Source organism: Vipera berus (genome assembly GCF_964194415.1).
Source record: "Vipera berus genome assembly, chromosome: W".
NCBI lineage: Eukaryota > Metazoa > Chordata > Lepidosauria > Squamata > Viperidae > Vipera > Vipera berus.
The window spans coordinates 66715135-66742553 of NC_138210.1; the positions used below are offsets into that span (position 1 = coordinate 66715135).

General features: G+C 43.7%; 2 protein-coding genes across 2 annotated transcripts in view; one reads left to right on the plus strand and one right to left on the minus strand.

The window, feature by feature from the left end:
- Nucleotides 1-27419, minus strand: part of LOC308676394 (vomeronasal type-2 receptor 26-like) — a gene marked incomplete at both ends in the record, with an annotated part of 131859 nt that overhangs the window by 70995 nt on the left and 33445 nt on the right. The gene's annotated exons all lie outside the window — the stretch shown is intronic.
- On the plus strand, nucleotides 18612-19511 carry LOC308676819 (vomeronasal type-2 receptor 26-like; the record flags this gene model as incomplete). Its single annotated transcript, XM_081342855.1, has 1 exon — nucleotides 18612-19511. One exon carries the CDS (start codon nucleotides 18612-18614, stop codon nucleotides 19509-19511), a length of 900 nt encoding a protein of 299 aa, XP_081198981.1.

Below are 27419 nucleotides of genomic sequence, written 5' to 3' on the forward strand. Positions count from 1 at the left end.
GAGATCTTTTCAAGAAAATTGGAGAGATGAAAGGAACGTTTCATGCAAAAATGGGCATGATAAAGGACCAAAATGGCAGGGACCTAACAGAGGCAGAAGAGATTAAGAAGAGGTGGCAAAATTACACAGAAGAACTATACAAGAATGAGCTTAACGTCCCTGATAATCACAATGAGGTGGTCACTGACCTCGAGCCAGACATCCTAGAATGTGAAGTGAAGTGGGCCTTAGAAAAGCTGAGCAACAACAAAGCTAGTGGAGGTGACAGTATTCCAGCTGAGCTATTCAAAATCTTAAAAGACGATGCAGTAAAAGTGCTACACTCAATTTGCCAGCAAATTTGGAAAACTCAACAGTGGCCACAGGATTGGAAAAGATCAGTTTACATTCCAATTCCAAAGAAAGGCAGTGCTCAAGAATGTTCAAACTATCGCACCATTGCTCTCATTTCTCATGCTAGTAAAGTTATGCTTAAAATTCTACAAGCTAGACTCCAGCAGTATGTGGATCGAGAACTACCAGAAGTACAGGCAGGATTTTGAAGAGGCAGAGGAACTAGAGATCAAATTGCTAACATACGCTGGATCATGGAGAAAGCTAGAGAGTTCCAGAAAAACATCTACTTCTGCTTCATTGACTATGCTAAAGCCTTTGATTGTGTGGATCATAACAAACTCTGGCAAGTCCTTAAAGAGATGGGCATACCAGACCATCTTATTTGTCTCTTGAGAGATCTATATGCGGGCCAAGAAGCAACAGTGAGAACTGGACACGGAACCACTGATTGGTTCAAAATTGGGAAAGGAGTCCGGCAAGGCTGTATACTGTCGCCTTGCCTATTTAACTTATATGCAGAGCACATCATGAGAAAGGCAGGGCTAGATGAATCAAAAGTTGGAATTAAGATTGCCGGAAGAAACATCAACAACCTAAGATATGCAGATGATACCACTCTAATGGCAGAAAGTAAAGAAGAACTAAAGAGCCTCTTGTTGCGGGTGAAGAAGGAGAGTGCAAAACTTGGGTTGAAACTAAACATTAAGAAAACCAAGATCATGGCATCTGGCCCTCTCAATTCCTGGCAAATAGATGGGGAAGAAATGGAGGTAGTGACAGTTTTTATTTTCCTGGGCTCCAAGTTCACTGCAGATGGGGACTGTAGCCAAGAAATTAAAAGACGCTTGCTCCTGGGGAGGAAAGCCATGGCAAATCTAGACAGCACACTAAAAAGCAGAGACATCACCCTGTCAACAAAAGTGCGTATAGTCAAGGCTATGGTCTTCCCAGTTGCAATGTATGGCAGTGAAAGCTGGACCATAAGAAAGGCTGAGCGCCAAAGAATTGAAGCCTTTGAACTATGGTGCTGGAGAAGACTCCTGCGAGTTCCTTGGACTGCAAGGCGATCAAACCGGTCAGTCCTAGAGGAGATCAACCCTGACTGCTCTTTAGAAGGCCAGATCCTGAAGCTAAAACTCAAATACTTTGGCCACCTAATGAGAAGGAAGGACTCATTGGAGAAGAGCCTAATGCTGGGAAAGATTGAGGGCAATAGAAGAAGGGGACGACAGAGAATGAGGTGGCTGGATGGAGTCATTGAAGCAGTAGGTGTGAGCTTAGATGGACTCCAGAAGATGGTAGAGGACAGGAAGGCCTGGAGGAACATTGTCCATAGGGTTGCGATGGGTCGGACACGACTTCGCAACTAACAACAACAACAACAACAACAACAACAACATCCATTATAACATTTCAGCATACACTAGAATAGAATAGAATAGAATAGAATAGAATAGAATAGAATAGAATAGAATAGAATAGAATAGAATAGAATAGAATAGAATAGAATAGAATAGAATAGAATAGAATAGAATAGAATAGAATAGAATAGAATAAAGTTGGAAGGGACCATGAAGGTCTTCTAGTCCAACCCCAGGCTCAGGCAGGAAACCCTGTACCATTTCATCAAATGATTGTCCAAACTCTTCTTAAAAACTGCCAGTGTTGGAACATTCACAACTTCTGGAGGCAAATTGTTCCATTGGTTAATTGTTCTGTCAGGAAGTTTCTCCTTAAGTCTCTTCAATTACACTATCATTGTATCACCATCACAATTAATGTTTCAGGTTGAGGGTCTGCTACACCCTGGTATCAATAAATAGAATATGACAGATGAGTTGAACTGGGAATAAAGTTTATTCAACATTTCAGCTAGGGCAAATCTGCAGCAAATACTTACCCAGACAACTACCAATTCTTACCATCCCATCCTCACTCCTATGTTATGATGGGTGCAAAACAAGACTGATAACAAAAAAAACCCCTTCTGATTATTTATTTTCACAATGAGTAACTTATGCAGCCTCAGAGTCAGAGACAATGCTTATGGAGGGGAAACTGGTGAGATGGACTACAATGAAGCAGCAGTTTTCCAGGAAGAAGAGACCACAATCCAGAAAAAAGAAGAGGGGGAGATAAGAGACAGCACAGCCGAGAGTTGGATAGGAGACAAAGAGAAAAATAGCTACTGCCTAGAAGCTCCCAGGGTATATCTGTTAAGTTGAGAGTAGTAAGGTTTTAGTCTTGCAAGATTTTTCTGTTTTTCTTTTTCTTTTTACAACCTTTAATCCCTTGCTTCAGGATGTGGTCAAAGTTCCTGAATGGAGCTGAGCATTTACTAGCTGGATGTCCTTCCTGATGCCTACATGGAGTTTGCAGCAGATATTTTCTTTTTATTCCAATAGAGAAACATCTGTCACTCCCTAGGATTGAACTCTCAACCTTCTGAGTGGGAGGTGAGCATCTTCATGCCACTCTTTACAAGATTCGACTGTTATTTGTAAGAAAGAAAGAAAAGAAAAGAATTGAACTTTGAATGAATTGCTTTGCTTCTTTCTTCGCTTAACCTGACACTCAGCTTCATTAAGTGGCTTTCCCTTGGCACCAACCCATGTCATCACTGCCAGATAGTCATCATAAGACTTGTGTTACCTTGCCAAGCTATTTTAAAATAATTTATTCAGGATACACATTCTACAACCCGCCCCCTTGCTTCAATATCACATTTAATCATTCACAGAAAGTGTAAAACCTGATTCTGTAATAACTCCAGGGAGCTATAAGACAGAAGCAGGAAGCATTAAAAGCAACTTTTCAGTGAACCTTTAAACTAGCACATGTTGTTGTTGTTGTTCTGCTGCTGTGTCATGTCTGACTCTTCACAATCCCATGGACCGATAGCATATTAGTTCCCCTGTTTTCCACTGTCTCCTGGAGTTTGCCCAAATTCATGTTCATAGTATCAATGACACTATCAAACTAACACAGAAAGTTTATTATTTGCAGGTCTTGATCATCCGCTCTGGGTTGCAAGCTGTCTAGGACAGATAAGTTACTTAGAAAATTAGGTAGGACATGAACTCTTCCCTGGGTCTAATATATCTACTGGCTTTTCTTCAGAATTCATTTAAAGAGCTATTCACTAGTCCTTCACCTGGCAGAAAGTTCTGTATTGACCTTGTTAGAAGAAAATCTTAGGTTGGAACAAGGTCTGTCATCCAGAGAACAAACAGGGAAAGTTACCTGGAGCAGAAGCATAGTTTATTCCAGAAGTTAAGTTTAGCAGTCGAAGGTTGTAACACAAGTAACAGTTGTCAAGTGTTTGTCTTTATGTTTTTCTTTTGTTCCTCCCAGGCACACAACCTACCTTCTAGGAAATATTGGATACTATATTTATTTTTTTTAATAAAGACTCAGGGCGGTTTACAATCTAAGCACAAATCAATGTACTTATCAATAGCCTTCATTCTATGTATATGCCTGGCTTTCGGGGGGGGGGGGGCAAGCGGCATTATTACAAAGTCAGCTTATTGCCCCCAACAATCTGGGTTCTCAATCTGTAGCTGAATGGCCAAAAGTGGGACCATGGTGGTTAGGTACCCTGCTGTGCTTACAAGATTTCTTCCTGCTTAATAGACATTGAGGCTGGAGATAGCAATCAGACGAAGGGAACTTTTGTTTATTCTGAAAGGAATGTTTACTACCTTTGTCCAGTCTTGGATTCTTTATCAAGTTTCTTATCTTTTCTTTTAGTGTAATTTCTCATTTTTTTTTTGCCTTGGAAATAGCTACAAGGATGGAATGTGAGGAGCAAGGAAGGATTGCTTCCCACATTACCATTGCTGATCTGTAGCCTCTCAGAGGAAGAATGCTATCAAATAGTAGTGATCTTATTATGTTATGTGCAGGCAATTAAGAAAAGGGATTCAATCTCCTCTTAAACAGCTAAACTGGTGGTTTTATCCTTCTTTCAATCTTGAAAGCTTAATCCCAGACTGGGAAAAAGGGCAGGTGAAGAAGGGGCTGGCTGCTTCAAAGCCCCCAAATCTCTGATCTGCAAGACCAACAATTTGACATTTTCAAAGAAGCCTCACCCTTCCTTAACCTCCTTCAGCCCTGGCAAGTGACTTCCAGCTGAAAGGGATAGCAAGAGAAACAAGGACTTGACTTAGAGAAATAAGAAGGAAGAGAGTGGATGATTTGTGACCTTTTAATTGCACAATATAGTGCAAAAGAGAGAAGCTCAAGTCCTATGGCACCTAACACAGCAGAGGGTAGGGAGTGACCTCTCCCACAAAACAACACTGACTGGAACTGGCCCCAAGGAAGGAAGAGAATTTTGGTAAAATTGTTGTTGTTGTTGTTAGTTGCGAAGTCGTGTCCGACCCATCGCGACCCTATGGACAATGTTCCTCCAGGCCTTCCTGTCCTCTACCATCTTCTGGAGTCCATTTAAGCTCACGCCTCCTGCTTCAGTGACTCCATCCAGCCACCTCATTCTCTGTCATCCCCTTCTTCTCCTGCCCTCAATCTTTCCCAGCATTAGGCTCTTCTCCAGTGAGTCCTTCCTTCTCATTCGGTGGCCAAAGTATTTGAGTTTTAGCTTCAGGATCTGGCCTTCTAAAGAGCAGTCAGAGTTGATCTCCTCTAGGACTGACCGTGTCCGACCCATCGCGACCCTATGGACAATGTTCCTCCAGGCCTTCCTGTCCTCTACCATCTTCTGGAGTCCATTTAAGCTCACGCCTCCTGCTTCAGTGACTCCATCCAGCCACCTCATTCTCTGTCGTCCCCTTCTTCTCCTGCCCTCAATCTTTCCCAGCATTAGGCTCTTCTCCAGTGAGTCCTTCCTTCTCATTAGGTGGCCAAAGTATTTGAGTTTTAGCTTCAGGATCTGGCCTTCTAAAGAGCAGTCAGGGTTGATCTCTTCTAGGACTGACCGACTTGATCGCCTTGCAGTCCAAGGGACTCGCAGAAGTCTTCTCCAGCACCATAGTTCAAAGGCTTCAATTCTTTGGCACTCAGCCTTTCTTATGGTCCAGCTTTCACTGCCGTACATTGCAACTGGGAAGACCATAGCCTTGACTATACACACTTTTGTTGACAGGGTGATGTCTCTGCTTTTTAGTGTGCTGTCTAGATTTGCCATGGCTTTCCTCCCAAGGAGCAAGCGTCTTTTAATTTCTTGGCTAATGGTGCTCCCCAATTCCAAAACACCAAAGCTAAGATGAAGGATACTGTGGTCAGTGGTATCAAATGACTCCTGTAACAGGCTAGAGAAATGGGCTGAAATATATAAATAAATGCTTGGAAGCTGACTTGCATCAAGTAGATTTGTTGGAATGGAAGTTATTTTTCAATAGACTAGGACTTTTATACTCGGAATTTAGCCTCAAAATAATGATCTAGTGGCCTAGAGTAGGGCTTTTCAACCCTTTCATTGATTGTACCACTTTTAGGATATGGCAATATTCAAGTACCACCTAGCAAGATGTCAAAAACTTGATAACCAAAACAACAACAACAAAACTGTTCAAAGTTCCAATTGCACTGAAATGACTTATGACCATTGCAGCATGCCCAGGGTCATGTGATTTATATTTGGATGCTTGGCAACTGATTCATATTTATGACAGTCACAGAGTCCCAGGGTCATTTAATCCCCTTTTGCAACCTTTGGACAAGCAAAATCCCTTGCAGCAAAACTTTCAGCTAACAATAGCAGAGCAATAGAAGTTAACACGAGACATCAGCCATCAGCTAAATAAAAAAGTAAAGGTAAAGGTTCCCCCGCACATGCGTGCTAGTCATTTCCGACTCTAGGGGCCAGTGCTCATCTCTGTTTCAAAGCCAAAGAGCCAGCGCTTGTCCGAGGACGTCTCCGTGGTCATGTGGCCGGCATGACTAGAAGCCAAAGGTGCATGGAACGCTGTTACCTTCCCACCGTAGTGGTCCCTATTTTTCTACTTGCATTTTTATGTGCTTTCGAACTGCTAGGTTGGCAGAAGCTGGGACGAGTAACAGGCGCTTACTCTGTTACGCGGCACTCGGGATTCGACCCGCCAAACTGTCGACTTTCTGATCGACAAGCTCAGCATCCTAACCCACTGAGCCACCGTGTCCCTTATCAGCTAAATAGAAATTGCCAAATACTCCTTAAGAACACAAAGCCCACATTGCACAAATCCCAAAACTTCAGTCACAAAAGCACATAAGAATCCTTTCACTCTCCATCTCCCTCCTTCCATGCCTCACCTCCAGCTGATGCTGCCTTTCTTCATTCCTTGTGGACGGTGACCCCTCCCCCCATTGCGTTTCTTGCCTATTGTAGATTGGCTCATGGTCAGCCTTCTTGATCTTATCTCCTCTCCCCCCATACTCCTCTTCCTTCTTCTTTCCTTTTGGTGCAGCTGGAGCTGACTCTGCCTCCTCCCAAGGCTGCCTCTTTTTTCTTTCTCCTTTCCTGCCCAAACTGCCTCCTTTTATAGCCTCTCCTGTCACCACATCCCTCCTCCTCCTTTCTCTTCTGGTTGAGCTGGAAATGAGCCTGGGTCCTTTGCCTCACCCCAGCCACTCTGCAGCTCCGGAGGACTCTCTCACCATAAGTCCTGTGCTGTGCTGGCTCATTCCCTCCCCCACTACACTTGTCTGGGCAGTGCCATGTACCACCTGCCATATGCTAATGTACCACAGGTGGTACATGTACCACCAGTTGAAAAGCCCTGTTCTAGAAGACCTCCAAGGTCCCTTCCAGCTCTATTCTGATTCTGAATCATTTTTTATAATATTATTGAACATTTTCTCAGAAAGAAAAATAAAGTAATATAGAAAATGGAATTAAAAAAGAAAAGACATGGCAGGGAAGTCGAAAATGCTTTGTATCAGTAGTTCTGGCAGCCTAAGATTGCTAGTTCATTTTGTTAATGCATGCATGTTATATAGGGCACATCCCAGTGGGTGAACTGGAACCAGGTGGCAGAGTGAGCTCCTGCCCACATAGCAGTTCAAAAGAATGTAAAAATGCAAGTAGATAAATAGATACTACTCTGGTGGGAAAAAAACTAGCAGCATTTTATGTGGAAGCAGGAGCTGGCACCGAATCTGCCCAGATACAAGATGACATTGGAGGAAGAAAGACCGTATGACCTGACATCTTTTGAACACTGCTAGCCAGCTGATGCAAGGCTAGTTCACCCCCTTGCTGTTTTGAGACTTGCTCTCATCCTTTGTAAACCCCTTTATTGCTTGGTGTCAGCCAGAGACAATTTCTTCCAAGAGATGACAAACAATATGCTCCTATCTGTTAAGAATTTCCAGGACCTACTATTCTAAATTGGTGATTATTTCATATGTAATGATAACAAATATAAAGACAGTAATAAGACTAATCATGATTGTCAGGAGACACACTTCAAGTGGATTGAGGAGTGTTAATAGCCTTTGTAAGGTTCCCATCTGCAGTTAAAGTTAGCCTAGGATTTTTATCTTAAAGTCTGACCTTTCCCTCCTTTTCACACAAGCACACAAGAACACACTCCAGATAGTTCTTTAGGTGTTTAGCTAAGAATCTAGAAGGACAAGAAAATGCAGAGAAAAGTTCAAGAATGAATTGGTTCCTTCTATGTGGTGTGCCCATAGCATTCTTATCAGTGCTTTGGCCACAAGTAATATGTAACATTTCTCATAGTAAATGCAGCATCACTGATCCTCTGCCTATTCTTCACAAGCAATATCAGTCAGGGAACATCAACATTGCTGGCATAATTTCTCAGCTCTACCTGTTTCATATGATGATGGACTTCAAGACAGCTCCTTCTAGTGACCTCTTTGAGGATAGTATGTAAGTACTCAGTCATGGCCAGAGAGATGTGTGTAAAATAAACTGAATATGAATGAGTGTTAAGAGCATTGTTTGAATGCTTATAGATGCCTAGAATAGAATGTGTCATTTGGTCCTGAGGTATCTTTGAGTAAAAAATAATAACAATTGCTGGTTATTTGTGCAATATATTCATATGTATACTGCCTTTGCATGTGCATAATGATTTTATGCCATTTACACTTTTTACATATTTGTTGCATTTACTTGATTTATTAATCTGGTGTCACCAAATACCAAATTTTTTTTTACTGAATGGATATTTATTTTTGTTCAACTGCTAGTCTCCCTGCTTTCCCTAAATGTCACCATTTTTAGATTAGGCCTGTAGAAGCCAGGTCTTTTCTTTGGAGATACTGTACCATATACTTAATTTTATTATATTATTATACAACCAAAAGTATTCAAATGGTACTTCCTCTGTACAACACAAAAGCTGTATGAAGGGAGCTGAGAACCAGGGTTTCCGGGAGGTAGTATCATTCAATTTTGGTCACCACAGTACAAAAAAATATGTTCAGACTTTGGAAAAAAAAGTTCAAAGAAGAGCAACTAAGATGATTAAAGGCCTGGAGACAAAAACATATGAAGAACGGTTGCAGAAATTGGGTATGATGCCCTAGAGAAAAGAAGGACTAGGGGTGAAATGATAGCAGTATTCCAGTATTTGAGGGGCTGCCACAAAGAAGAGAGGGTCAATTTAATTTTTGCAAAGCAGCAGAAGGTAAGACAAGAAACAATGAATGGAAACTTATTTAATTCTATTTCAAAGTGTACTTATTTGTATTGTTTTAACTCGCCATGTAAACCGCCCTGAGTCCTTCGGGAATAGGGCGGTATATAAAATCAATTAAATAAATAAATAAATAAAATAAATAAATAAACTAATCAAGGAGAGAAGCAACCTGGAATTAAGGAGAAAGTTCCTAATAGTGAAAACAATAGATCAGCTTTCCTTCAGAAGTTGTAGGTGCTTCATCACTGGAGGTTTTTAAGAGAAGACTGGACAGACACATGTCTAAACAGGGGTTGGACTAGAAGACCTCTAAGGTCCCTTCCAGTTCTTTTCTGATTGATAGTAATGTCTTTTGATGAAGATCCTAACTTAATATAGCATGGAACAGTATTTTAGTCTTGCCCTGTAAATCTTTCCAGAGAAAAGATGGAATTCAAAAAAAAAAAAAAGATGTTATGATAAAGAACTTCACTATTGATCTCATTAGTAATAACTATATAACACATGCTTCACAGCTTGCTGCTTACTCTAACCTCCATGGTCAATAGTGAAGGGATCACTGACATACTAAACCCTTCCAGTACAGTCATAGAAGGAAAAGATAGAATGCTAAGCAGTGAAAACTGATTCATATGCTAGGGGGGAAAACTGATTCATATGACTGCTGCCAGTTCTTTCTGATGAATTGCTTTGATTAGATTACCAACTAGTTTAAATAACAAGTGTGAATCAGACCTATTATATATATTTTGAGATTGAATCAACTCCACACATTATACTTGAAAGGAAGGCTGAAATAATTACCATATTCTGTGTTAAATGTATTGTAGCAGTTCACGTACCTCTCTCTTCAGAATCATGACTCAGATTTATCAACATATCCTGGCTTTAGCATTTGCAGTTGAGGAGATCAATACTAATCCCCAGATTTTACCCAATGTTACACTGGGCTTCAGAATCTATAACAGCCATTTCACTTCAAAATGGATATACCATGCGTCAATGGAACTCCTTTCATCTAAAGACAGATTAATCCCTAATTACAACTGTGACATCCAGAAATATCCAGTAGCAATAATTGGAGGACCTGACACTGATGCATGTCTTCATGTGGCTATCATTCTGCAGATCTACAAGTTTCCTCAGGTAACCTATATCTATATAGGTTACATATATATGCAGTACATACAGTATGCAATCTAGTTAAATATAATATTCCTTTTAGCTAAGACCTGGTCCCTGGGATAAAGCAAAACAACTTAGTGAAATCAAGTGGCATATTTCGCTTTCAGCTTTGTTTTGGAATCTGTGAAATGCACTTATTAATGTCAATTGGTGCACCATTTGTTGCTGGATACATTCACAAAGCATATTTAAGAACTAAAGTAGCCCCTTTTCTGAGTTCACAAAATAGACTGAATGTCTGGATTTATAAAGCATAGGAAGAGACAAAGGAATGTAAGCAGACTTAACACTAACAAAGCTTGATAATTTGTGTAAAATTATCATTGAAATCTTATAATAGAGAATGCTCAAGGTATATTACTGTCAAATAATATGAAATGAAACTAAAATTTTACTTACAGTACACACTACCAGTTTGAAAAGTATATGAATATATCTTATAAAAAAATCAAATCATATTGTCTCCTTTCTGAATCCTTCTGTATTTTCGACAGTTGACATATGGCTCTGCTCCAATGACAAATGAGGACAAACAGGCTGGTTTTTATCACCAAATGTTTCCAAATATGGATTTTCAGTATAAGGGAATTCTTCAACTACTGAAACATTTTACGTGGACATGGATTGGAGTCTTGTGTGTTAATAATGACAATGGGGAGAGGTTTGTACAAAATGTGGTTCCCATGTTTTCCAAAAATGGAATCTGCTTTGACTTCATTGAAAGATTTCCATTAATTTCTTATTCTACTGACATTCTCACTATGGTGAAAAAAGGGATGATAATGTATAGTATTGTGATGAACAGCACTGTCAATTCAGTGTTAATTCAAGGTGAAATTGATATAATGATAGTTTTGAGAATGCTTCCCAGTATGTCAAAATTTGAAGGGATAGAATTACAAGAAAGTGCTAAAATCTGGATTATGACAGCCCAAATGGATTTCACATCTCTTCCCTTCCAGAGATGGGAAGACCTAGATTTTCTCCATGGTGCTCTATCCTTTGCGGTTCATTCAAGGGAAGTCCTAGGGTTTCAGGAATTTCTTCAGATGAGAAAACCAAACTTCAGTCAAGAAGATGGCTTTATTAGGATTTTCTGGAAGGAGGCATTTGGATGTGTGTTCTCAGGCTCCATGATAGATGAGAAACAGAACTCTGTGACAGACAATCAACCAATCTGCACTGGTGAGGAGAAGCTAGAGACCCTCCCAACATCTGTTTTTGAAATGGACATGACTGGCCACAGCTATAGCATTTACAATGCAGTCTATATTGTGGGACAGGCAATACATGCTGTTCATTCAACCACCTTCAAATATAGAACAAGACTTGTTGAATTTCTCAAACTTCACCCATGGAAGGTAATGACTCAAGGACACTGACAAGTGTCGAGTATGTAGATTTGTCTCCATGTTATCTAACAACTAAATTAAATATTTAGTTTAATATCACTTTCCTTCTGGTCATAGTGTATTTCTCTTCCTATAAAACCTTAAATAAGGTTTTTATAAAGGGAGAGTGTAAAGGAAAAAAAACTGATTTTCATTCCAGATGTTTTCTACGTTTCTATTGAAGTTAACAAATCTGAGATACATGGAACACTATTGCAGTCCCACAATGCAGAAAACAGCCTGATATTTTTTATTATTATTTCTGTTTCTTTTGTTATGGATTTTGGAATACTTTTAAACTTATTTTAATTATTCAATAGTATATTTCCTAATTAGTGATTGCATTAACTCGTTCAAATATAATTGCTTTCTCCAGTGATTCCTAACAATTAGCAGATGAAAAAAATGTGTTTTCCAATCCAGTCATCAACAAAAGGGCCAAAAAAGCTCTAAGATATTGATATTTATTAACATATATAACAATCAGCATGCTCATCTCAACTCTTATCAGTAAGCAAAATCCTGTTTAAATAAAATAGTCCTGATATCTTAATGTAAACAAAATTAAAGAAAATCAAATTTACTATGACAAAATGAGATCACTTCTCCCTTAGGAAAAAAAACAAAAGAAAACAAACTAACAGAATTTTTCCCATTCCAAATGCAAACATTTCCAAATAAAACCATTCCAAACAGGAATTTATCCCATTCAAATGAACTTTCCATATCTTAACTCTCAACTATGACACATCCACATTTTGCAAATATAAAGTAATGTCAATATCCTGATACGAATAAAAAACTAAAATTTAGCATAACAAAAAGAAATAATGTTTTGTTAAATGTAAACAAATCCAATATATCATATTTTTCCAGTTAAGATATAAGCAAACCTAAAACAAACAAACAACAAACCAAAAGCTAAAACTAAACTAAAACCCAACCCTCACCTAGAATAACAACATATCTCATCTCATCTCTCAACAACGTTGTTTTCCTTTTATTTTGACACAGAAAAAAATCCCTGTAATTCATCCTGATTGTTGTTGAACCTTGTTTTGTAATTCTATTATAAATTACTCTCATTGTTATGTTGGTATGAAATACAGTTTTCTTTTCCATTTATTCTTTTAAAATAATTCAGAACCTTAATGTTTGAAATCCAATATCCCAATATTTTCTTAGTCCTTAATTTATTTAAAATTTTCTATAACCCAAACATTGTTTTGCCTATTGTTGGTTTTTTTCAGTTCTCAAAGATTATAAAAATAGATCTTCATATTCTTAAATTAAGGCTTGAAGGCACTCAACAGTATTTCCAACCTTATCATTTTAAAAATGTGTAATTTTGTTGAAACAATTAATATATCTACAGTTCTAATTTTTGAAGGTGTTTAGCAAGGGAAGTGCACAAAATCAGTGTCCTTTGAAAGGCTGTTTTTGTGGCTGGATCTATTGTGGCAAATTACCTTTTCTCCTGATTCCCTCCCACTCAAGACATTGTTACTTTTTTATATAAATGTTTTATTAATTTTCTATTTTCACAAACCAGTGCTCAATAGACAACGTGATGACTGAGTCCATTAAAAATTTGGTGATACATGAAAGTTTTTCCAACTAGGTCCAATGTTACACCTGCCAGTACATCCTCACTTCTTCTGGTAATAACAATTTTTCTGCATTAAGCAAATAGAATTCTTGTTAGTAAACATACAATTACATATCAACATTTGTTACGTTTTTCTAATAATAATATCAGTTTTTAATTTCCCATCCATGTTCAAAGTGTCCCAATCATTTATAATTTCAAAACAAGTTGTATTTGGGCAACCAAAAGAATCCCTTATTCAAAATTCTTAACATATTCTTGTTTCCCTTTTCCTACCAGGATACAATATTCTGGTTACAAATCCTAGCTATCTAGTTATAAAAATGCTTCTATTTCTAACTATTTATTCTTAGCCATATTCAAACCTCAATAGTATAGTATCCCCTCTATTAAGTCAAAGCTTCTATTTCTTTCAATCTTACTCTAGCTTTCTTTCTTTGCCAACTAACCTTCCAAGTCAGTGCATTTTGATCATCAGATAATACTTCCTCAATTTTGTATATGCTATTTGGAACAAGAAAAACAATTTGGTTAAAATGTTTTTGGAAGGGCTAGCCCATTGATATTCATCAAACCACCTCCCTCCTTCTCTGATACCCCACAGTTCTAATAACAACTTTATCTTCCATTCCATCTGCTCTCCTTCCTTGTCATCCAGTATGTTCTGAAACCTTGATTTATAAAATGTTTTTTTTTCTTTTCCATTTCCAATATTATTGTTATATCTTTTGAGTTTTATCTGGGTCTGGTCATTTATTTTCTCCTTTGGATCATCAATGTTTGTGTCAGCATTCTCTAGTGTTCCTGCTATTATCTGGGTTGCTGGTTCTTTCTCTGTAGTTGTCTTCTGAGTTTGTAGATTTGAATTAGAAAATTGTTCTTTTATCTCCTTTGTGTTATTAGTAACCTGCTCACAAGCTAGAATAATTGTTTTTTGTATTAATTTCAGCATGGAAGGAATTTCTTTCTGTATTTTATCAGTATTTTCTTGATGATGTGGCAAGTTAAGGCTGCTAAGAACAGATGTTAAAGATGATGTTTTACTATTTAATGCTGAGTATGAAACATCCATTTTATTTTATTTTATTTTATAGATTTATCCAACTGACTGTCCATTCCTGAATCTCCCCTAAGCAGATACAAGTAGAGTTCATTTTTTCTATCCAATAAAAATATATCCTTTCTGTCCAGGGAAGAGATGGTTGTTTAAAAATCAAGATTTATAATCCAAAGTGTTCTAAAAAAAATCCACCATGCAATTATGTTCAAAATTCAGACAGGCCAAATTTAAATTTTTTATCATCTCTGTGACATAGATAAGTAGCCCCTAAGCCTGTTCCTTTTTTTCCCCTCAACTGTAATTCTCAATAATAAAATAGTTCCAAGGCCAGCCAAATCTGGGCTTCAAGCCAGCCTTCTTTTAGGCATAAATAAGTTGTAGTGCTGTACTTCACCACTAGATGTCATCAACACCACTTTCCAGTTTTTAGATCCAAAACTTATATTGTTAAACTTTTCAAGTCTTTTTCTTTAGAAAAAAAATAAATAAAAAAGTCTTAAAACAACTTTTGGTCCCCAAATTTTCAAACTCAAGTATATTTTAATTCCAAATAAGTCTTAAAGGTTTCGCCAGTGTCCCCAAGAATTAAATTGTCCGCTTTTCTTTTCTGAAGGAGTGGGACAGAAATTACTTTTCCTTCTTTCATTGGGGTGGGGGGAATGCTTTAGGCAGATTTTCAGGAAGAGGTCTTAAAATCATAAAGAAAGGATCAGGTCTCACCAAGTTTCATCCACATTGCTGTAAAGTTGCTTGGTAGTGCTGGTTGGCTTCCATTGTCCGCAGCTTAGGGCTGGCTACATGAATGCAGCCAGTTTTTCTACCAGTTTGGACGGCTTCCTCAGTTCAAATGGGGGCTGCCACCCCCCCTGTGATCAATGAAAGTCCCCTCCTTGCTTGCCACCTCTACGGGGTGACTTTTGACCCTTTCTATGGTCCCCTAGAAGGTGAAACCAGACACAAAAGACGGACCCCCATCTTCCTGTGTCTACATCACCGTGAGATCCCAACCAGAAGTCCAAGACATTGTTATTTTGTTGCTTCTTTATGAAGAGCAGCTGCAAGCAGCTTGAGCCATCTCATACCCTCTCTTTGTCCAAAGAGGGTCATAAAAACCAATCTACTGTTGGATCCCTTATTTGTGGCTGCAAATATCAGCTCAAGTAAGTCTGTGGATTTTAAAAAAATTAACAGTATGGTAGACAATGTTTCTCTTCTTTATTAAGAGATAAGGTAAATATGAAAAGTTTTCCCCGCATATTTCTGAAGAGGAGTTAAATCTTCACCATTTTGTAGACCATGATGAAATGTTTAGTTCTTCTCTTCATTTACTATTTATGTTTTCTTATATGTGTAATTTTGTATTTTTGTAGCTCAATGAAATTGTAAGAAGGATCTCATTCAATAATACTGCAGGAGAAACAATATCTTTCAACCAAAATGGAGAACTAGAGATTGGACTTGATGTCATCAATTGGGTGACATTCCCAAACAAGTCCTTTTTGAAAGTCAAAATTGGTGGAATAGGATCTGTGACTTCCCAAGAGGACATATTAGTGATCCATGAAGAAGCCATCATTTGGCCAAGCAGGTTTAATCAGGTAGGGCCAAAATTCATGTTTGGATAATGTTACTTATTTTAAATTGAATAAATATGAGCTGTGGAATACTTCTAGTGATATTTCCTGTCTTCTGCCTGAAGTACTAAGAGATGGTCCAGGGAAACTAATGGAATAGGAAGGGAAGTTTAGTTGGAAATATTTCCTTCAGGTTAAATAAAGTCAGGGTGACTTAATAGCATGACCACATGAACATTCCTTCCTTCCTTCCTTCCTTCCTTCCTTCCTTCCTTCCTTCCTTCCTTCCTTCCTTCCTTCCTTCCTTCCTTCCTTCTTTCCTTCCTTCCTTCTTTCCTTTCTTTCTTTCTTTCTTTCTTTCTTTTTTCTTTTTTTTTCTTTTATTCTACCCATCTCAATGCTATGGTGACTGGGTAGCTTACCAACAGTAAAAGATAAATATAAAAAAAATACAATTAAGAAAGAATATGTAAAACTAAAACCAATATGGCAACAAGGTGAGGTGGTTTCCTCTTCCTCCTCCTCCTCCTCCTCATTCTCTTCTTCTTCTTCCTGTTAATCACCTCCGTTGAAGATTGTCCCTTTGGGGCTCCAAGTCAACTGGAAAAAAGCATGTTTTAATGCCCTTCCAGAAGGTCAAGAAGGTAAGAGTGCCTCTTATCTCTGGAGGAGACTGTTCCCCAGTTCAAGGGTCAGAGTAGAAAAAGCTTTTCTCCTTGACCCCACCAACTGGAATTCCTACACAGACAAGAACCATAGCAGGCCCTTTCTGCTGGGGCAAATTGGATGGGCTAATCCCATTGTGGCAAGAGGACTCCTCAGATACCTGCGCTGATGCCATAAGTCAGTGATGGCGAACATTTTAGAGACCGAGTGCCCAAACTGCAACCCAAAACCCACTTATGTAACATCGGGTGCCAGGTAGGTGTGGCCCATTGGGTGGGTGTGGCCCATTGACTGGGCATGGCCCATTGGCTGCGGTGGTAACAGCAGACTAGGTGGGACTAAAAAGTTTAATCAATCAATTCCAATTTTGTGAGATCTCTTTTTTCCCCACAAGAAGTTGAAATTGATTGATTGATTGAAACTTTTTTTTTTTGCACACGGCGATGGAGGCCTAAAGCGAAAAGTTTTATAAAACCCAGCTGGAAGGCCTAGGACTGGGATGATGGCACACATGCCCACAGAGAGGGCTCTGTGTGCCACCTGTGGCATGCATGCCATAGGTCCGCCACCACGGCCATGAGTTATAACCTATATAGATCCAAAAATCAGGATAACTAAATCCTTTTACACCTACCTGATTTTCTCTGATGACTTTTAAAGTACATAATCCATATCATTAATGCAATCATATATTGCTTTAAATCTCAGAAAAGGTCAGCATCTAATGACATTGGTTCATGGAGAAACAATCTACGTTTGGCTTGGTACTTAGTTACCAGAGTTCTAGAAAATCCAAAAGCATCAAGAAGTTAAAAAAAAACACTGATGATGTTATGTAGCTTGGTCATGAAACATCTGTAAGAAAATCACCAAGCTCAGAGAACACTAAGGACCCCACAGAAGCTTTGAAAAACTTCCACAAAGAAGACACTTTGGGCACCAAAAAAGCCTACATGGACATATTCTTGTATAAGCAAAAGATGAGCTTAACTCAAAGAGGTTTTTATCTTAGTTTCATTTAAAATACATGGCAACAAGTCTGAGTGGTTGCTCTCTAAATCCCATACTATTTTCCTCCTCTTGCCTCTTTTCATTGACATCACTCACAACACTTCCAACCAAACATGATACATTGTGAAGCTTTGCGGACAATAACTATTACAAAGCAATTATTGAAAAAATTAAAGCATTTTTTCATTTCTTTATGTATAGGTCCAGCCACTCTCTCTGTGTAATAACTATTGCTCTTTGGGTTATGCTAAGACCAAAATAGAAGGGAAGCCATTTTGTTGTTATGATTGTCTTCACTGTCCTGAAGGGAAAATTTCCAATCTCATAGGTGAGTGTTGAAAAAGGAGTGATGCAAACGTTTTGTAGGTATTCTTTTCTAGGAATCCATTTTTTTACACTTGATAGCTGAGTATAATGGTATCATCTGTTATGACTACAGATCTCAAAATTGATTTCTCACATTATGAAAAGATTTTTCTTTTTTCTGGGCAGCTTATATAATGACAAAGATGGAATGCTGAGATATTTGAGATTCTGGCAGTGCAGAGACTAAAACTCTAAGAACTGCTTCAGAATGCACATGAGCACCAACATAACGCCTACCTGCAAAAAAAGTTGTCATGACATCCCAGGAAAACAGAGTGTTTTAAGATGATGCAGAGAGGAGATACATTTGTGTTTCTCCACACCCAAAGACACTTGGGAACAACAAATCCTATGCTCTGCACAGATCTATTACACATTTCTAAATTGAGTTACTAAAGTGGTTGATGGTTAAAAATAATACAGTTAAAGCTATATAAAACTACTATGTCTCTTTACAACAGAATCACTTTTCATTTAAAAAAAAATGAATGGCCTTTCAGATTTATTTTTTAATGGAAACAGAAACAGGATAAAATGTCAGGCTCCATAAACCAAAATACATCTCCATAGATCATAGTTTTTCAAGCCTGAAAAATACTTGTTAAATCAATCAATGAACAAATCAATCCATTTCTCAAGGCAGAAATGGCCAGACAGAAATTATCATATTTTGGACACATTCTGCAAAAGCCTAACTCTCTGATTTAGGCTCTAATGATGGAAATGGAAGAAGTGTCATGTGTTTAATTTCAGTGCAACCATCTTTCTAACCTGAGTGTTGTTTTTTCCCCCCTAGATATGGATGACTGTTTTTCATGTCCAGAAGATCAGTATCCAAACAAGGATCAGAATTCATGTCTTCCAAAAATGCTAACCTTCCTAACATATGAAGAATCACTGGGAACCATCTTAGCAATCTGTTCTCTTTTGTTTTCTTTTATCGTATTGTTGATTCTGGGTATCTTCATTAAGTACCAGGACACTCCCATTGTCAAGGCCAACAACAGAAACCTCACCTACATCCTTCTCATTTCCCTTCTGCTTTCATTCCTTTGTGCTTTACTGTTCATTGGCAAACCTCATAAAGTGACGTGTCTCCTCCGACAAAGTACTTTTGGTATAATATTTAGTGTAGCTGTATCATGTATGTTAGCAAAAACTACCATTGTGATTTTAGCTTTCATGGCCACCAAACCAAACTCTACAGTAAGGAAATGGGTAGGGAAAAGACTGGGCATTTCCATTGTGTTTTTCTGCTCCTTCGTTCAAATAATTCTTTGTACTATCTGGCTGTTCACCTTTCCTCCATTTCCTGATTTCAACTTTCACTTAATGGCAAAAGAAATTATTCTGGAATGTAATGAAGGCTCCTTTATCATGTTCTACTGTGTCCTGGGCTTTATGGGCATCCTCGCTCTTATCAGTTTTACGTTAGCTTTCTTTGCCAGGAAATTACCAGACACTTTTAACGAAGCCAAATTTATCACCTTCAGCATGTTGATTTTTTGCAGTGTTTGGCTCTCCTTTGTTCCTAGTTATCTGACCACCAGGGGCAAACATATGGTAGCTGTGGAGATCTTCTCCATTATAACATCCAGTGGTGGCCTCCTCATATGCATCTTTTTCCCTAAATGCTATATCATCATACTGAGGCCTGAACTGAATAATAAGCAGCCAATAAAACAAAGAAAAAACTGAAAGACATAGAATTGCATTGCCTTCTTTTAATTTAGTCATGGAAAAGCAGTAAAGCCCCATACTCAAGACCTATAAGTCTTCCCCATCTACCAGTCGCAATTGCTGCCATTACATCTATAATTTTCCTTCTGATTTTAAGTATTGGAAAGATAGTTACATTTTTAATGTTTTATGATATGTCCCACCCCTATTTATATATATATGGTTGGTATAAAATAATGCTAAATAATAAATAAATAAGTGTTAAAATAGAATCAAGTGTATGATTTCTATGCAAAGGACAAACTCTTGAATAATGAGAAATGCAATATAAGGACCTTCATTTTTTTTGCTGTCACTTCATTTGATCTGGGGGCACCCCTCCAACCCAACAGGAGAAATGCAATCATGAGATCAGTGTCTAGCCCAAGCTACTTGCAGCCGAAGTCCAAGAGCACGAACCTGAACATTAGTGAACAGCATGCTTGCTATTGGTGGGAGTATTGATCTTCTTTCTTCTATCTACTAATTGAATCCTTGAGAAAGATCCCCAAAGCAAGAAAACCTCCAGAAGGGAAGGAAGGGAATTATATTCCCATTCCATTATGGACAGAAGTGGCAAATTAATATTAAGGAAGAAAGAGATATAATAATGATAATGATAATGATAATGATAATGATAATGATAATGATGATGATGATGATGATGATGATGATGATGATAATAATAATAATAATAATAATAATAATAATAATAAGTAGAAGAAGAAGAAGAAGAAGAAGAAGAAGAAGAAGAAGAAGAAGAAGAAGAAGAAGAAGAAGAAGAAGAAGAAGAAGAAGAAGAAGAAGAAGAAGAAGAAGTTGGAAGGGACTTTGGAGGTCATGTAGTCCAACCCCCTGCTCAGGCAGGAAACCCTATACCATTTCAGACAAGTGGCTGGCCAGTCTCTTCTTAAAAACCTCCAGTGTTGGAGCATTCACCACTTCTGGAGGCAGGTTGTTCCACTGGTTAATTGTTCTAACTGTCAGGAAGCTGAGGTCCTAGCCATTAGGCAGCGGGGACGGCCAGCGGAGGAGTACGTGCACGAGTTCCTCAGGGTTGCGGGCAGGTTGCGCTCGTGGCCCGAGCGCTTGCTGGTGCACCACTTTCGGACCGGCCTTGATGGAGCTCTCCGGCGGGCATGTGTGGTACGGGGGGTCCCCGCACGGCTTCAGGACTGGTTCAGGGTGGCGGTGGAGCTAGATATTGGATTGCAGGACACCCGGGGCAGGCCTGAAGTGGGCCCTGGAGCCTGGAGGGCCGCGGGAGGGCTGAAAACCGAGAGCCGGAAGCCCGGGCCGGCGGTGTCACAACCCGCCCCCCTACCGGCGCCCCGTCCAACGTTCCGCTGCTTCCGATGTGACCAACCGGGCCACCGGGCAGTGGACTGCCCGTTACCGCCGCCGCGGCCAGGGCCCAACCCTCCGGTGGCACGGGTCCCAACCCCCAGGAGAGCCGCGGAACGCTCCAGAGCAGCGTACCAGGTGGCCAACAAGACACCCCGAACGTCAACTCCGGTGCGTCCAGAGGGGCCGGCGGATGGACGGACCGACACATCCGATGGGTCTGAGGATCACGAGTACGAGGAGGACCCGATGGTAAGTGCTCCAGTGTGCCCTTTTGTGTTGCCTGTGGTGTTGATAAGCCCACGAACAGGCGAAAGGAGGGAGTGTAAGGCTTTGATCGATACAGGTAGCACGCGCTGCCTTATCAGCCTGGCAATGGCAAGGGAGGCCGGCATCCCCCTTCAGCGGCTCCCCAAACCTCTCCGGTTCCAGCAGGTAGACGGGTCCCTTCTGGGTGGGGCACCCATTACGCATGTAACGGCACCGGTGAGGAAGGAATTGGGTACACACTGGGAGACCCTCCGGTTTGTCGTGGTGCTGTCCATGATGGAGGCGGTCATCCTGGGGCTCACGTGGTTGGACAAATGGGGCCCCACGGTCTGGTGGGAGGGGGGGTGCCGACACCTTCGTCTTGGGACAGGGCCCCAGCCCCCTGCAAAGCATTCTTTCATGGGTCCGGAGAGGATCGGTGGGCCAGAGAGGGCCGCGGGTGTGGGAGCTAAGCTTGAGGTACAGGTGCCATGGGAGTACGGCGATCTAGCAGACGTCTTCGATGAGAAAGAGTGTGATGCCTTGCCGCCCCACCGCCCCACGGACTGCGCCATCGAACTGGAGCCGGGGGCAAAACTGCCGAAACCCCGCATGTACGCAATGGCACCCCGGGAGATGCAGGAGCTTCGACAATACATAGATAAGAACCTGCAGAGGGGGTTCATCCAGCCCGCCCGGTCCAAGATGGCGGCCCCTGTCCTGTTTAGGGAGAAGAAGGACAGGACCCTAAGACTGTGCATGGATTACCGGGGGGTTAACGCGGTATGTGTAGAGCACTTGTACCCCCTCCCTCCGGTGAAGGAACTTTTGGCCCATTTGGCTACGGGCCTGGTGTTCACCAAATTAGACCTCAGGGAGGCATACTACCGTGTCCGGATCAAAGCCGGCGACGAATGGAAGACGGCTTTCAATTGCCCGTTGGGGAGCTTTCAGTTCAGGGTAATGCCGTTTGGTCTGCAAGGAGCCCCCGCGGTCTTCATGCAGTTAATCAACCAAGTCCTGCATGATCATTTGTACCGGGGGGTCCTAGTCTATCTTGATGACATCCTCATATATACGTCAACGCTGGAGGAGCATGTCGCCCTAGTTCAGTGTGTACTGACCAAACTGAGGGACGCCCAATTGTATGTGAAGCTCTCTAAATGTGAGTTTCACAAGCCCCGGCTGGACTATTTGGGATATCGGGTGTCCTGAAACGGGGTGGAGATGGACCCAGGGAAGGTGGAGGCCATCCAACAGTGGCAGGCCCCACGAACCCGGAAACAGTTGCAGAGCTTCCTGGGTTTCGCTAATTTTTATCGTCAGTTTATTCCGAACTTCGCTTCCATTGCCTTGCCGCTCACAGATCTACTACGGACAAAGCAAACAGCAACACCGCCGCGGCCAGGGCAAAAGCTAGCGTGGACCACTACGTGCCAGCAGGCTTTTGAGATGCTCAAGGCACAATTTGCTAAGGAGCCCGTCCTGCGACACCCGAACCCTGACCTACCCTACGTAGTGCAGGCTGATGCGAGTGACGTGGCTGTTGGGGCTGTCCTTCTGCAACGACATGCGATGGGGGAGCTGCGGCCCTGCGCTTACACCTCCAAAAAACTGACCACCGCGGAGAGGGCTTGGGCTATCTGGAAGAAAGAGGCTTTCGCGGTCCGCTGGGCCTTGGGGACTTGGAGACACCTTCTGGAAAGGGCTAGCCAAGAGTTTGAGGTATGGACGGACCATAAAAACCTGGAGGCCCTGCAAACACCCCGCCGTCTGTCCCCGAAGCACGTGCGATGGGCCCAGTACTTTCAGCGCTTCCGGTTCCGTCTCAAGTACGTGCCCGGGGGTAGAAACTTCCTGGCAGACGCCTTGTCATGGCTACCACAATACGATTGTCGGAAAGAGGAGGTAGTACAGGTACTGGTACTGCCACCCCGCCCGGTGGAGGGGGCGGAGCACAAGGCTAACGCCTTGATGGACAACTTCCTGCGGACCTGTAAGGGAGCGTTGGCAACTGATGAATGGATGCAGGCGCACCCCGATACGCTCTCGTTGCGGGACGGCTTAGCTTGGCACGGGGTCAGGCTGTATGTGCCTGCGGTGGCACGGGATCAGGCGCTCTATCAATGCCATGACGCCAGGCAGGCAGGCCATTACGGTTTCGTAAAAACCCTACATTTGGCCCGCCGCCAGTTCTGGTGGCCAACCATGAGGCGAGACATTGAGAGCTACGTGCAGAAATGCTGCGTTTGCGCAACCACCAAGCCCTCCACCAACAAACCGGCAGGCCTTCTGCAACAGGTGGCAGACCCCGTACGACCTTGGCAGGACATTGCCATGGACTTTGTGGTCGAGCTACCGGAAAGCAGGGGGTACAACGTTTTGTGGACAGTAGTGGACTTATTCTCGAAACAGGCCCACTTTATCCCCTGCAAGGGGTTGCCTTCAGCCCGTCGGCTGGCCTGGCTGTTTGTCCAGCACATTTACCGTCTCCACGGGGTGCCACGACATATCATCTCGGACCGTGGGGTGCAATTCACGGCCCGGTTCTGGAGGGATTTCGTATGTTACATCGGAGCAACACAGGGCCTGAGCTCAGCGTACCACCCAAGCACAAACGGAGCTGTGGAATGTGCAAACGCGGCGGTGGAGCGATACCTGCGTTGTTACGTTTCATACCAGCAGTCTGAATGGGTGGACCTGCTATCCTTCGCGGAGGTTGCCTACAACAACGCAGTGCATAGCAGCACCGGGTTCTCCCCCTTTAAAGTAGTCTCTGGTTACGAGTTCGTTCCCATCGCAGGTTGTGACCAGGGGGCCCCTGCATCCTGCACACCTGGGGAGTGGATGCACCGGTTGGAGGAAGTGTGGGGGATAGCAAAGAAGGCATTAGAGCAGGCTGCAGGGTCATACAAAGAGCAGGCAGACAGGAAGAGACGGCCATTTGCACTTCCTAAAGTAGGTGATCTTGTATACCTCTCCACAAAGTACCTGCGGCTACAGGTGCCCTGTAAGAAGCTAGGGCCCAAGTATCTCGGGCCGTTCCGGGTTATACAGGTAGTAAACCCTGTCACCGTCAGGCTTCGGCTACCCCCCTCCTTGGGAAGATACACCCCGTCTTCCACAGTAGCCTGCTGAAGCCTGCTACAACCGCCTCTGTGGTGGTGGGGGAGGGCGGCCCAGGGCCTGTACACGGTGACCACTATGAGGTACAGGAGATCCTGGACTCCCAGAAACGGAGGGGGCGGGTGCAGTATTTGGTGCTCTGGAAGGGATACCCCATGGAGGAGGCCACCTGGGTGTGGGACGGGGATGTGTGCGCACCATGCCTTCTCCGCGCGTTCCACTGGAAACATCCAGGGAAGCCGGGGGGGACCCAGGGAGGGACTGCAGGTCACATAATGGAGTACTCACCCCTCTCTCCTTGCATTCCAGGTGGGCCCCTGGTAGAGGGGGAAGCATGTTGGGCCTCGGGAGCCCGACACTCGAGGGGGGGCCCCTCTACCTCCCCGGCACCCCCTGCCTGGCACCCGCCGACCTTACCTGGCTCCTCAGCGGTCCGAGAGGCTCCGGAGGCCGCGCCAGTTTTGACCGGCTCCATGGCGGCCCGAAAGGCTCCAGGGGCCGCGCCGCCGCTTCAGCTGCCTCCAGATGCGCCGCGGCTGCCGTCTTCGCCCGGTGTCGCGTCTGCGCAGGGCTCCCCGGCCCATGGCGTGACCGGTAGAGGCCCGGACCCACCCTGCGTCTCGGCGGCCTGGGAGGCTTTGGGAGCTTCGGCCGCGCTACGGAAAGCTTCAGAGACCCCATCGCTGCGGCTGTCTCCTCCGGCCGGCGCCATGCCTGCACGGGGCTCCCCAGCCGGTGGCAAGCCCAACGGACGCTCCAGGCCAGCTGAGAGTGGGACCGCCGCTTCGGGAGCCCGCAGCATGACACCGGCCTTTCCCCGGCTTCGGCTGCCGGAGCTACGTTCAGCGGAGCAGGCCGAGGCATTGGACAGCTGTGCGCAGGACTGTGTCGTTCAGGAGCTGGCGGGCCCGTTAGGGGACGGGTCCCTCCCCGCCGCGGTGCCCGGGTGGCTGGGGGCCCCGAGCGTGGATGACGACGGGAGGGTTTGGAGTTGGGCGCGGCAGGGAGGGGGTAAGGGGGAGGAGCATGGTGGCGGCAAAGCACGGGAGGGGGCTTACCTGACTGGGCGTCGGGCGAAGGGGCTTGTAGGGGAGGGGTGGGGAAGTTATAGGGAATGGGAGGGCGTGGGCGTGTTTGGGTGGAGTATGGGCGGGTGTTTCGGGTGTGTATATAGTAGCGTTGGCTGCAGGTAGCGGCCAACGCTGGCTTTGTTTCTTGTTGCGGCTGTTGCCTTGGAAAATAAAGTGCTTCCAGACCGCAGCGGAAGTCTCTCGTTCCTGTGTTCGGCACTCTGCCCTGCTTGCTGCAGGATGGGTTTTGACACAAACAAGACACGAACCAAGATATAGGAGCTTTGAAACACTATCTGAGCGGTTGCTTTCAGCAAACCAGCCCTCCCCACACATTTCCTTTATAAAGAGTTCAGGGCGTGGCCTCTCTCTGCCTCCTTCCGAGAAGCCCCACAGCCTTCCTCTGTTTACTCCTACTTGACTGCCTCCTGCGTCGGGCGTCCTTGAACAGGGCCAGCTGTGGGTCATCTTCATCCACACTGTCAGGCTCACACAGCTGGGTCTCCATGGTGACCAAGTGGGAGGGGCCTGCCTGAGGGCTATCATCAGCAAGATCTTCAACCCCCTCAGCAAGGTCTTCAACACCCCCCTCCTCGTCTGAGTCATCCGACCCAACTGCCAAACCCACAGGCTGACCCTGAATCACAACACTATCCCGCACCGCAGGGCCCTTCCCCCGGGTCTGCCGATCCGGATGTGGTCGAGATGGAAATTGTTCATGAAAAGCGGTCACCAACGCAGGGGCATGAACGGCGGTCGCGTCTTCCCAGGTGAAGTCCTCTGGTCCGTAACCTTTCCATTCAATCAGGTACTGGAAACGACCTTTCAGCCAACGGGAATCCCTAATGCTGGCGACCTCGTACTCGGGGGTGCTGCCTCCATCACGAGGTCCTGATGGGGGAGGTTCCGCTCGGCGGAGTGGACAGGCCGGTTGCTCGGGGACCAACAGAGACCGATGAAAGACTGGGTGCACGCGCAGGGAACGTGGCAGAGTTAAGCGATAGGCGACCGGATTGATGACAGCCTCGACTGGGAACGGTCCTAAATATCGGTGATCTAACTTTCTCACCGGCCGTGTTGACGGTAGGTTCCTGGTGGACAACCAGACCCGATCTCCCACCGATAGTGGAGGCATATCCCGTCTTGACCGATCAGCAAACCTTTTGTAATCGGCCTTGGCCTTCTCTAACTGACGTCGCACCAATCGATGGATCGCCTGTAACTCTGCCATGAAGTTGTTCGCTGCCAGTTCCAGTGAGTCCACGGGAGAAAGGGGAAAAAACCGGGGGTGATATCCCACATTGGCCAAGAACGGTGTCATCTGTGTGGAGGTGTGCTGCGAATTGTTAAATGCAAACTCAGCTATGGCCAGATAGTCCACCCAATTGTTTTGCTGCAGATTGACGTAGCAGCGCAGATATTGTTCCAGGATACCAATGACCTTCTCAGTTCCCCCGTCAGTTTGAGGATGATGCGCGGACGAGAGGCAAATCTTGATATCCAACGCATGCATCAACTCCTGCCAGAAGCGGGCTGTAAACTGGGCCCCCTATCAGAGACGACTCTATCAGGGAGGCCGTGCAGCCGAAACACCTGCTGAATGAACATACGACTAGTGGCGCGGGCTGACGGTAAGCCGCGACAGGGGATGAAGTGCGCCATCTTGGTCAGCATGTCCACCACCACATACACTGTCGTAAAACCAGAGGATGGGGGTAAATCCGTCAGAAAGTCCATGGACACAGCCCCCCAGGGTCTTTTGGGTGTCGGCAAAGGCTGCAGTAATTCAGGCGGGGCCCCTTTCGCTGACTTGGCCTGCCTGCATGGGATGCAGGAGGTAACATAGGACTGGACGTCGTGTCGGACTCAGGGCCACCAGAAGGTACGGGACACCAGGTTCAGGGTCTTGAACAGGCCAAAATGCCCCGCCGCCGGGTTATCGTGACACTGGCTGAGGATGAGTCCCCTGAGTGGCCCTCCCGGAACGTATAGCCGGTCACGATAATACAAGAGTCCATTCCTGACCGTCCAAGGAGAATCTGGCCCCACCTCCTCCTTCCGCTGAGCCACCCACACCTCCTGCTGCTGTGCCTCCCAG